Below are 11,405 nucleotides of genomic sequence, written 5' to 3'. Positions count from 1 at the left end.
TGTCTTGATTTGTTTGAGTAGAGAAAGGTGGGTCCTGGAGAGGAAGAGAAATAATTTCAGTTCAATAGTACAAAACTGTTTGTGTTGGCCAAAGGTGGCCAAGTACTGGCCCTTCCAAAGAGATTTTTTTAGAGCACAAAAAACTAGAGCCACAAGGCCTTCCTTTGGATCCTGGCTATGCCAGTTGCTAACCCTGTTACCTTGGGTATTTTACCTTTTAGTGCCTCAGTTTTCTTATCTATAAAATGGGGGAAATAATGGCAGGTAACTACCTGCAACTCTCTGAAGGAACTTTCAGAGATTACACAGGTCAATATCCATCAGTTATTCGAAACAGCTCGTGCTTGAGGCTTCAGAGAAGTCGTAGTTGCTCTGATTATCACCCTCCTCCTCACAAAGCGCTTAACTCTGTGCAGGTGAGCGCCCAGACTTCCACACCACAGGGCACCTGGCAGACTGTGTACTTCGCTTCACTGACGTTTCTGATGCAGCTCCCCGTGATGTCAGCCTCGTGCTCCCCACCCTCTTCCCCTGTGGAGCTGGCTCCACATGCTGTCAACACCTCTTCAGTTTCATTTCACACAAGGCACCTGTTTCCCCCAGCCTCCTTCCAAAACGTGAACTTTGTCATTCTAGATCCAGCCCAACTTCCTGTAAGTCCCTCACTTCCTTCCTGTCCCAGCAGATTACACATCTGTTCTTCCCTTCCTGTCCTTCTACCTGTCTTACCAGCCCAAAGAACATCTCCCCCGCCAAAGGAACACACCACTGTCATGGGTTGGCACCACTTTATTTTACAAGGGCTTGAAGGCCTAGATGGGTCCTGTGTGGTCCTGGAGCCAACAGCTTCTCACTTGGCCTTTGGGTTACGGAACTTGCGTCCAGCAAAGACAGCCTTGTGCCCGAGAGCCTCCTCAATCCTAGAACGTAGACAAAGCTGTACCTTCCAACCCAATAGTCCTTGGGTCCCCACGCCCAGGCCCACTGTCCCCACTGTACCTCATGAGCTGGTTATATTTGGCTAGACGCTCTGAGCGGCAGGGGGCACCAGTCTTGATCTGAGGAGGGAAGAGGGTTGCAGGAGGTTGGAGAGGGGGGATTGGGCCTGACCCTGAAGGAGCAGTCTATGCTGGCATTCAACTCAGGGGCAGGAGTTCAAGGATCCCAAGAAAACTTGGCCAGACATTTGGAGAGGGGAGCCACAGGTACCTGTCCAGTGCAGAGCCCCACCACCAGGTCAGCGATGAATGTGTCCTCAGTCTCCCCGGAGCGGTGGCTCACCATCACCCCCCAGCCATTAGACTGAGCCAGTTTGCAGCTGGGTAGAGAGGGCACTTGATAAGGCCTAACTTGATAAGACCTCAGTGGGGCTGGGCAGGCCTTTTTCCTTCTGTTTTGGGGAGTGGATGCTTTGTGGGGAGGGTAATAACCAAGTTATTTGGGAAGTAGGAGAGAAGGGGAGATTCTTGATCTTGAATTTGGGCCCCTGAGATGCTTGTGGGAGAGAGGAACAGCATGGGCTTGGGGCAGGATCACAATGGCAAAGCTCTTGGGGTCAGCCAGGGGTTAGTCAAAGCCTAGAGGTCAGGAGGGTGGGGGTGCATCAGGAGCCAGGAGAAAGAAAGACTTGGAGTCAGTGGGTAAGCCTGTATCGAGTGGACAGAGCTGGCAGGGCAGAGAGTAGGCTGTGGTGTGCCCAGGGCCAGGAGGCACGCACGCCTGGATGGATTCAGTCACTGAGCCAATCTGGTTGACTTTCAGCAGCAGGCAGTTGCAGGCCTTCTTCTCAACAGCTTGAGCAATCCTCTTGGGGTTGGTGACTGTAAGGTCATCCCCCACGATCTGGATGTCAACCCCCGAGAGGAATGAGGTCCAGGTGGCCCAGTCATCCTGGTCAAAAGGGTCCTCAATGGAGACCACTGGTGGCGGATGGGGGTAGAATCAGGTTAAAGGTCAGAAGGGCCTTATGGAGGAGTGACAGGTCAGGAGACTTTGGGTGGGAATTGCTATGGCGCTAAGGATTGAAAGGACCAAGTTGGAGGTGCTGAGTCAGTGTGCTCTGCAGTTAGTTACCAGGCACTCAGGTGAGAGTAACGAACACCCTGGAGTCTCACCAGGATAGTTCTTGATGAAGCTCTTATACAGATCCCCCAGCTTCTCTCCAGTGATGTGCCGTGCTGGGTCATCAGGTGACTTGAAATCAAGATCATACTTCCCATTGCGATAAAACTCAGATGCTGCCACATCCATGCCAATCACCACCTTGTCTGGGTAACCAGCTGCCTGGATGGCCGTCTTCAGCAGCTCCAGGGCTGGAATGGGGGCAAGAAAGAACCTGAGGCTCCAGAGCACCCTGCCTCTGCAGCCCTTCCTGTGGGGACCCAGGGGTTCTGCCCCTCGGAGGGCACACACTGACCCTCATTGTTCTCCAGGATGTTGGGTGCAAAGCCACCCTCATCACCCACATTGGTGGCGTCCTTCCCATACTTGGCCTTGATGACCCCCTTCAGGTGGTGGTAGACCTCGGCGCCAATGCGCATGGCTTCCTTGAAGGAGCTGGCTCCCACAGGCAGAATCATGAACTCCTGCATGGCCAGCTTGTTCCCAGCATGGGAGCCCCCATTGATCACGTTGAAGGCCTGAGGTGGGGAGAAGGTGCTCAGACCTGGGCCAGGTGTGAGGGACCAAGAAAGAGCTGGGGAGGAGGATCGAGTTGGAATTTTGGCTTCCCTACTTACTAGCTGGGTGGTTGGGATGAGGAATTTACTCCTAAACCTTTTTCCTTATTTCTACAGAATGGGGATGCCACTTGCTTGCTTACCTGCAGGACCTTATGCTGAAAAATAGAGGAACTGAATGTAAAGTTCTTAGCATGTGCCTGGTAAAAGTTAACACTGACACGGCACTTAAAACTGCCAGGCAGGACTCCAATATATTCTATTAGCTCATTTCATTCCCAAAACAACCCTATTAACTAGGTACTATTATTAACCCTCATTTTACACATGAGGAAATTGAGGTATAGAGAGATTAAATAAATTTGCCTAAGATCACACAGCTAGTAAATGGGCAAAACCAGGATTGGAACCCAGTGGCTTGTCTCCAGAATTCATGCTTTTATACAATCTGCCTAGTAAGTAACAATAAATGGTAATAATGTTAATGAGATTAAATTCAAAGAGTTTCCCTAAAGAGGGCATTTGGTTTAATAAGGATTAAAGAACATAGGAGGAAATGCCAAGATCCTTGCCATGAGGAAGCTCTCCATTTGACCTGGGGGTTGGAGAGGGCAGAATGAGAAACTGGCATTGAGCTTAGGATTGGAATGTAAAGGAACTGGGTTACGTCAGGCAAAGAGGCAGGGAGGCTTAAGGAAAGGTTTGGATTATGGGGAAGAGGGAGGGGCTGGACAGCAGTAGGAGAGATTCCATTTCAGGAAACCATTTCTCTGGAGCTGGTCTGGAAGGTGGAGTGCCCAGGGGTCGCCTATGCACACTCCTCCCTGGGTGGAGCACCTGCATCATTGTGGATCTGGCAGAGGCAGCTGCACTTACAGGAACTGGGAGGATGAGGTCTGGGTTCCCAGCAAGATCTGCAATGTGTCGGTAGAGTGGGACCCCCTTCTCGGCTGCTCCAGCCTTGCACACAGCCAGGGATATGCCCAGGATGGCATTGGCCCCAAACTTGGCTGGAGGAAGCAAGCACATAAAAAGGGTGAGAGCTTCTCCCCTGAGAATGGGGTCATCTCTTCAAATGTGCTTTCTGGTCACCCCAAGAAGAATCAAAAACTCTGAACTAGTGAGTCTTAAGAGTTTGTAAACAGCCTGAGGTGCTCCAGGAACCCTCCACCCCAGGGGCTGCGTCTGTAGTTAGCCCAGGCCTGGCAGAGGGCAGGCATCAGGAAATGCCTCTAGGATGACTAAAATCCACCCAGCTATGGTGGGCCCCAAAACGTGGGACACAGAAATAATCCTAACTGGACCTCACCCTAGGGTCTCTCCCCCTAGCCCTGGCCCTTCACTCACACTTATTCTCGGTCCCATCCAGCTCAATCATGAATTTGTCAACTTTCTCTTGATCCACGACGCTTAGTTTCTGGAAGGGCAGGTTTAAGGATGGGAAAAAGAGGTCAGATTTCTCAGGAATCAGGGCACATGCAGGAAGAAGGAGAAAAGCAGGTATTTAGGGGAGATAGGATGGTTGGCCTCTCCCAAGCATGAGCTGCTGGGGTAGGCAGCAGGGTGTGGGGTGGAGGAGCGCAGGCTCTTCCACTTGCCTTTTCCAGTAGAGCAGGGCCTAAAGTCTTGTTGATGTGTTCCACAGCCTTCAGGACCCCTGGAGAGGCCAGAGGAGGGGTTCAGATCCCCAATTCAATCAGGTCTCTTCCTGTGCACCCCAGCTCATCAACAGCTTTGAGTTCCAGTCCTCCACCCCACCCACTGTATGTCCACGTTCTAAAACCAAACCCACACACAGGCTCCTTCGTCCTTCCTCACCTTTCCCCAGGTAGCGAGACTTGTCACCATCTCTTAGTTCCAGAGCCTCATAGATGCCTGTGGAAGCTCCACTGGGCACAGCTGCTCGGAACTGGCCTGGAGTGGGAGGAATCAGAAAATAAAAGGGCTCCATCCAGCCCCAAAGGGCCAAGCTATCCTCTCTGAGGGGCAGGAGGCAGCACAGAGATAGACTCTTGCTTCACCTTGCTGGGGAACCAGGTGGGAAGAGGAAGGCCTGGGAAGAACTCTGGTGAAGAGGATCCCAGAGAAAGGAGAAGATGTGGAACAGAGTTAAGGGCAAAGACCAGATGGGGTTGGGGTGGGTTGGGGAGGTCTTCTTCCGAGGCAAACCAATTCTATGGGCCTGTGTTACCCTTGGCTGTATGTAGGTCCACCTCCACCGTGGGGTTGCCCCTGGAGTCCAGGATTTCTCGGGCAAAGATTTTCTGCATGGCCATGGCTGCAGGACAAGAGGTGTGAGTGTGGACAGTTGATCCCTTAAGGAACCCGAAGTCCCTTGCCCTTTAAGAGTCTTCCCTATCCCAAGAAGGCAGGTGCTGGAGCTAAAAATATCCTACAAAAAGGTCACAGACCAGAGGCAGAGGCAGCCCCCTCCCCCACTCAGAACAGCTCCTATTCCACCCTCCCATCCTAAGAATCCAGGGGCCTCTCTTTTATAACTCCTTTAAGTCCACCACTCACTGAACCCCCATCTCCCACTTCCGCCTTCTCCCTCCATGCTTCTGGTCAAACAATTCATTCTCCATGGTTTCCTAGCCTCAGATTTCCTGTGATTCTGGTTCTCATTTTCCTGCTCCTCAGTCTTCACCAAATCCTTCGGAGCCCCCAAATTCCCCTCCTGGCTCCAACTCTACAATCTCTAGCCATCTCTTCCTGCCTCTCTTCACAGTCTCTTTTCCTTATCCTCAGGCAACCCCATCTTCCTTGCTCCAACCCCTCCAGTCTTTCTCAAGCACCCCCAGTCTCAAGAGAGAAAAAAGCTGACATTTTCCCCAGTTTCACCAAGCCAACACCACCTTCACCCTTTACTACCCCCATCCTTTGGTGCTGGAAGAGTCACCAGACCTGAGATGTCTTCAGTGGAGGTTTGGGGTGAGCTCCGAGTCTAGGTGGCAGCTGGGACAATGTCAGCTCACCCCTCTCAGGCTGGGCATTTATCTGTGAGCCACCCTGTCCCCCAGCCAGCCACGCCTCTCTCCCTCTCCAATGTGGGATGGCAGCCAAGTGCCCACTACAACCTAAAGCAGAAGCCTTTGGCCCTAGGCACTTGTCCCCTTCCCAAAGGTCAATGCCAACGCCTCCTTTCTCTCTGTCCCCCAATAACAGTTCCTACTTTTAATTCCACCCCTGGGGAGGAGCAGGAGAGTCTTCATATTAGGTCGGAAGGGGGGTCTCTCCCCTCCGCAGGATTATATTCCCCTTTTGCAAAGGTTAAAAAGGAACTAGGGCCTTTTAGGAAAGGCTAGGGGTAACCTGAGCCTAGGAAGGCCGGGGAGGGGGCCTGGAAGAGGGGCTGCAGGATTGACATCCACACATGCTTAGCTCACTTGGAGGGCGCATGGTTGCCTCAGCCTTCAGTGCTGGGAAGGGGCAGGAGGTGTGAGCAAGCTGAGTTCTAAAATTGAATCCCCCACTCAGAAGACCAGAGGGGCTCACCTCTCAGGGTCCTCATAGCGGCCTCTGTAGGCTCCACCCCATCCAAGCTCTCCGGGCCAACAAGGGGGCAGGGGACGGGGAGGGAGCCGAATTGAGATGGGCCCAGACTTGGCTTGGCTCCCTACTGATAGCGCTGGGACAGCACTTAACGCCCAGCATGGAAACTGTCAGTCGGGAGCCCCTTTCCCACCGACCCCGGGCGCTTCAGAGCGCGGTCCTAGGCCATCAATGAATTAGGTTGAACCAGGAGTGAAAAAAATGAATGGACGGGAGAAGGGGGGCCCTTTGTCAGCGTTTGATCGCCCGGGACCATTCCGGCGGTCCGCTAGTAACGCTGCTGGCAAGTGGGTAGAGACCCACACAGTAAGTAACACTCCCCGCCCCGGCGGCTCTGGGTGGAGTGTGGGGTCTGCCCGACTTCCGCTGGCAGCCCAGGCAGGGACCGGGAGGAGGGCCCAGGTTCGGGCCTGCAGGCGGACGACCATCACAGGGCACCTCGGCTCCGCGCCCCGGACTCGAAGGCTCCACCCGACGGAGCCGGGGCCGGAGCGGCCCGAGCCTCGTGACTCATCCCCAAGGCCCCCTTCCTAGCTCCCGCCCCGCCAGCCCCGCGGTGTGGGTCTCCCAGGTGGCACCCCGGGTCCCCGTTCTCTCATCTCGCCCCTCGCCCCTTATCTCTGCCCGCTAAGTCCCAGTATCTTCCCATCCTGCGGTAGGAGGTGCGGCAGGCTAGAGGTCAGGAGATGGCTGGCGGGGAGCACCACCACGTGCCCGAGTGCAGCCGCGCCCGAGGGGGCCTGTGACTCAGCCACGGCGGCTGTCGAGGAACTCGGGCTCTGGGGGCGTCGGATGCCCCAGGGGTCCGAGTGGTCGCGAGGGAAACGCTCTCCACTGGGCAGTAGTTGGGAACCGAAGCCCCCTCCCTCCTGGGAGGTGCCCCCCGCCGCTCCCAATCCTCCAGCAAGGGACCGGAAGCGGCCGAGCCGGTCGGCGGCCACCGGCGGCTAATTCACTTAGCCGGCCGCAAGGTCCTGCCCCACCCGCTCCCGGTTGGCGACAAGAGAAGTAATTACCCCCAAGTTCTTAGCGTAAGTTTTACCAAAAAAGAAAAAAAACATCCAAAGGGTCCAAAGTAGAAGGGACTTTCCCTTCTTGAAAAATTTGCAAAATTTGCAAACCTTGCAAACTTTGGTATTCTTCCGCCTTGAAAAATAGTTCTGCCCCGCCCTTCGGGCGACCGCGCTTCAGTGACCTGGCTGCGCCGGGCCAAGGGGCATGGCCGGTAACTCAAACTGCTGGCCGGGGGACTGGGAGGGGTGGGACGTGGGGCTGGGGCTCATCCAGCGACGGATAACCCCTGAGGGATAGCTCCCGTTGAGCCCAACTTGTGCCACCCGGGCAAATGCTGAAGAAAGAAGTGTTCCCAGTAGATGCGTTCAACTCTCAAAGGGGCTGGGAATTTTGTTAAATTCCCTTCCGCTCCCTTATTTCTTGAATAAATAAAATCAAGAGAGGAGAAACGACAACACAGAAGCCTCTCCCCCACCCCTCCTGCCCTAAAAGAGACACGTCCACGACCCGCCTTCCTTCACTGGGTTGTCCGTATCTGCTCGGCCAGGAGCGCCTGAGCCGGCCGCCGACCCCAACTACCCCACGCGCTTTCCCTCTGGTCCCGGCGCAGGCGCGGGCGCACGCGCCGCCGCCGCGGCCGCCCGCCGTTCCTTTCCTCCGGCGGAGGTGGGGGAAGGGGGAGTCATTCAGTTTAACCCTGAGCTCCCCGAACCCTCTTTAATTTGCCAAATTTGCAGCTTGCTAATTCTTCCTCCTTTCACTTTCCTTCCTCCCTTGGGCTCATTCCCTTCCCTTATACTAATGTCTGGTTGATAATCAACGCGAAATGCAGCAAGCCCTAAACCTAACCTTCCCCTACGCGCCACCCCCCTTCCTTTTACATTGCTTTCCATCGAACTCTGCAAATTTTGCAATAGGGGGAGGGATTTTTAAAATTGCCTGTGCAAAGTTCGGTATCTGGGTAGGCGAAGGGGGTAGGGAGGGAATGGGGAGCAGGCCCCGCCCCTACCGCCCTTTGCAAATAAAAATCTAAGGGGGGGGGAGGAGCAGGAAGTGGCGGTGCGAGGGCTGCTGCACAGCTAGCAGAGCCGCGGTCCGGACGGCAGCGCGTGCCCCAACCTCTCCACCTCCCCCCGCCCGTCAGCCAGAGGCAGCCCGAGCCCAGCCCGCGGCCCCAGCAGCACCGCCGAGAGCAGCCCCTGTTGCAGCGCCATGGCCGGGTGGAACGCCTACATCGACAACCTCATGGCGGACGGGACCTGTCAGGACGCGGCCATCGTGGGTTATAAGGACTCGCCCTCTGTCTGGGCCGCTGTCCCCGGGAAAACCTTCGTCAACATCACGGTACTGCGAGGCCTGCGCGGTCCGGGGGACTGGCCGGACTTGGACCCTGCGGGAGGGACTTGGGTGGGGGCGGGCGCGGTCTGGGAAGGGCAGCGAAAGGCCGTGACCCGGTCCTTGCCCTGGATGCGGCGCGAATGCTGGCTGCACGTGAGTGGGTACCTCTGTTGCCATCAAAGTCCTAACACCCCAGGCGGAGGCGCCCATCCCGCCAGTCTCCCCGCTTTCCGCGACGGGGCGTTACATCCGGGGCACAGGGCGGGGAGGGGCGCGCCACCCGGTGCAGCGGCCCACTTCCGCCTCCTTCAGGGCGGGGCGGGCACGCGCTGCAATTTCAACCAGGGATTGTGATTGAGAAGGGACTGAAGGATCCCTGGACCCCCCCACTCCACTTCCGGCCGCCAGCTCGCGCCCCCTCCATCTGTTTCACCTTATGCGAGAGGGAGCCCCAGTCGTGTGGCCAGGGTCCCATGCCCGTCTTCTGTGGGCTCCCTGCACCTCCCAACCCCTTTAGAGAGGGCGAGGACGCCACACGGCCCCTCTTTTAAGTCAGCATGTTGAACTGAACATTCCTGCGAGACCAATCCCGGAAGTCCCCTTGCCCTCCCTTCTCGCCATCCGGCAGGGCCTGGAGCAGGGGAACTTTGTGAGAAGTTCTAGGACAGTGTCAGTGAAGGAATAAGGGGTGACTACGTCTGTCCCCATCACCACCTCAGTCCACACTGCCCGGAAGTGGGGAGGGGGCGGAAGTTGGAAAGGGGGGAAGGGGATTTCCGGGAGGGAGAGGACCGGATGTGGGGATTTGGGGTGTAATGGGGAGGGTGAGAAAGGTTCCCCAGTGTGTGTAGACCCGAGAAGTGCTTGCCTGGTCTAGCTCCGGACCGCCCTCAAAAGTTTTCCAACTTTACCAGAAATCCCCCCGAGACCTGCTTCCCCATCTTGGGACATTGATTGGTACCTGGACCTAAACTCTACGTTACTTGGAGACCCAGGCGTCCGGGCCCCCAGCAACTCCTGCAGAACCTTTGACCAAATAAGGGCAAAGTTGCTTCTCCAGCTTCGCCCGCCCCCTCCCTTCCTCTCTTCGCTTCTGCTTTTCCTGAAGGAGAGTTCTGAGCATCCAAGGGCTCCCCACTCTGTCCCATTCCATTCTTTTCACTGGCTTTTCACCCCTTTATTTTCCTGGGTTTGCTTTCCCCGGTTAAACGAGATCTAAGTCTCCAGAGAAATATATCGCTTCTTTTACCATTCTCTAGGTTTGAGAATCATAGGTCTTTTTTTTTTTTTTTGCATTAAATTCTGAGAGTTCTAAGAGTTCCTGAAGTTCCATGGATGTGTAGAGAGCACATGACACATCTCTCCTCCTAGGGGCGGGGGGTTCTAGCTATCATGAGGAGTGCAAGGAAGTGGGTCCTTGGAGGTGGTGGTGGGAACCTTGGTGTACAGACTAATTTGGTGGGTGCTTGGGTTTCCTTTCCAGCCAGCTGAGGTTGGTGTCCTGGTTGGCAAAGACCGGTCAAGTTTTTTCGTGAATGGGCTAACACTTGGGGGCCAGAAATGCTCTGTGATCCGGGACTCACTGCTGCAGGATGGGGAATTTACTATGGATCTGCGTACCAAGAGCACCGGCGGAGCCCCCACTTTCAACATCACTGTCACCATGACTGCCAAGAGTGAGTTTGAGTCTTACCTTTCTCTAGCTCCAAGATCCCTAATGTACTTCCTTCTGTTTAATAATCTTTTGGGTGCTTTTTCTGTGTGATTCCACAGTAGGAAAGGATCAGACCAGGTTTGTATATCCGGCCTGCTGGATGCTGGGACAGTGGATAGTCCCAGTTCTGTCCCAGTTCCTCATCTTGTTGACATAAAGAAGTTGAAGTGTATTACTTCTTAAGTTCCTTCCTGCCTTGAGCCCTCAGATGAGAAACTCCCTGTTTTGTTGAAGAAGCTGGGACTGATGGCCACAAGTCAGCACTTAAGCCCTGGTCTTCTCTAAAACCTGGAGGCGGCAGGCTTATCTGCAGCCATTTCTAGGCTTAACGCAGGAATCAACAGTCCACAAGCCTTTGACCCCTAAATTTTAGTGTGTTCCTTTCCAGCCTTTAAGCTTGATTTTCCCCTTTTGAAAAGCTCTATTGTTTCAGGGTGACTGACAGCCTGCCTGTGTGTCGGGGTTGGGAGAGATGAGGTTGGGTTACAGCCCCCAGGGCTGGACAGCTGCTGAACAACTGGCAGGGGGTGGAATTGTGTGACACCTGGGTCCTAGCCTCCTTTCTCTTTCCTCCAGCGCTAGTCCTGCTGATGGGCAAAGAAGGTGTCCACGGTGGTATGATCAACAAGAAATGTTATGAAATGGCTTCCCACCTGCGGCGTTCCCAGTACTGACCTCGTCTGTCCCTTCCCCCACCACTCCCTACTGCTTTTGCACCCCTCTCCTTCCCATACACACACATATACCCATTTTTATTTTGGGGGTCATTACCCCACACCCCTTATTGCTGCCAAAACCACATGAGCTAGGGGCTGGGGCTGGATGGACAGACAACCCCCCTCCTGCCCATACTCCTCCTGTGTGTGGTTGGAAAACTTTTTTGTTTTTGGATTTTTTTTTGTTTGTTTTTTTTCTGAATAAAAAAGATTCTACTAACAAGGTGCTGTGTGGCTTGAGCTGGGGTGTCAGGATGGAGGATAGTCACTGCCATCCTAGCTTGGGGTTAGGAGCCAGGAGGGTTGAGGCACTATCTAGGCATTAGAATTTCCTGCCTCGTGTCCAGGTCTCAGCACCTGCCTCAGGCTTCCCTGGCCAGGTGGTTTAACCTT

General features: G+C 54.8%; 2 protein-coding genes across 2 annotated transcripts; one reads left to right on the top strand and one right to left on the bottom strand.

Annotated features, from left to right (window-relative positions):
• Positions 1 to 771: 771 nt before the first annotated feature.
• ENO3 (enolase 3) lies at positions 772 to 5,737 on the bottom strand. Its single transcript, XM_017657541.3, has 12 exons — positions 5,583 to 5,737; positions 4,870 to 4,956; positions 4,497 to 4,592; positions 4,277 to 4,335; positions 4,026 to 4,095; positions 3,555 to 3,688; positions 2,417 to 2,639; positions 2,115 to 2,312; positions 1,718 to 1,919; positions 1,210 to 1,318; positions 1,000 to 1,058; positions 772 to 920 (listed from the first exon to the last, which is right to left on the bottom strand). Exons 2-12 carry the CDS (start codon positions 4,952 to 4,954, stop codon positions 851 to 853), a joined length of 1,305 nt encoding a protein of 434 aa, XP_017513030.1. The 5' UTR covers positions 4,955 to 4,956; positions 5,583 to 5,737; the 3' UTR covers positions 772 to 850.
• A 2,544-nt stretch (positions 5,738 to 8,281) lies between these two features.
• PFN1 (profilin 1) lies at positions 8,282 to 11,235 on the top strand. Its single transcript, XM_017657543.3, has 3 exons — positions 8,282 to 8,588; positions 10,066 to 10,258; positions 10,873 to 11,235. The coding sequence occupies exons 1-3, from the start codon at positions 8,457 to 8,459 to the stop codon at positions 10,968 to 10,970; spliced, it is 423 nt and encodes a 140-aa protein (XP_017513032.1). The 5' UTR covers positions 8,282 to 8,456; the 3' UTR covers positions 10,971 to 11,235.
• Positions 11,236 to 11,405: the final 170 nt, after the last annotated feature.

The sequence above is a fragment of the Manis javanica genome, chromosome 4 (genome assembly GCF_040802235.1).
Source record: "Manis javanica isolate MJ-LG chromosome 4, MJ_LKY, whole genome shotgun sequence".
NCBI lineage: Eukaryota > Metazoa > Chordata > Mammalia > Pholidota > Manidae > Manis > Manis javanica.
Note: the sequence above shows the minus strand (reverse complement) of the source record. Positions and strands in the feature narration are given on the sequence as shown.

What these genes read in the sequence shown, in the direction of transcription:
- ENO3 (XM_017657541.3), bottom strand. Translation starts at nt 4,954, where the DNA reads ATGGCCATGCAGAAAATCTTTGCCCGAGAAATCCTGGACTCCAGGGGC. An exon ending in ACCTCATCCTCCCAGTTCCT is followed by an intron (nt 2,640 to 3,554) that starts GTAAGTGCAGCT and finishes TCCCCACCTCAG; the next exon opens with GCCTTCAACGTGATCAATGG. An exon ending in GTGACTGAATCCATCCAGGC is followed by an intron (nt 1,319 to 1,717) that starts GTGCGTGCCTCC and finishes CTCTCTACCCAG; the next exon opens with CTGCAAACTGGCTCAGTCTA.
- PFN1 (XM_017657543.3), top strand. Translation starts at nt 8,457, where the DNA reads ATGGCCGGGTGGAACGCCTACATCGACAACCTCATGGCGGACGGGACC. An exon ending in AAACCTTCGTCAACATCACG is followed by an intron (nt 8,589 to 10,065) that starts GTACTGCGAGGC and finishes TTTCCTTTCCAG; the next exon opens with CCAGCTGAGGTTGGTGTCCT. An exon ending in TGTCACCATGACTGCCAAGA is followed by an intron (nt 10,259 to 10,872) that starts GTGAGTTTGAGT and finishes TCTTTCCTCCAG; the next exon opens with CGCTAGTCCTGCTGATGGGC.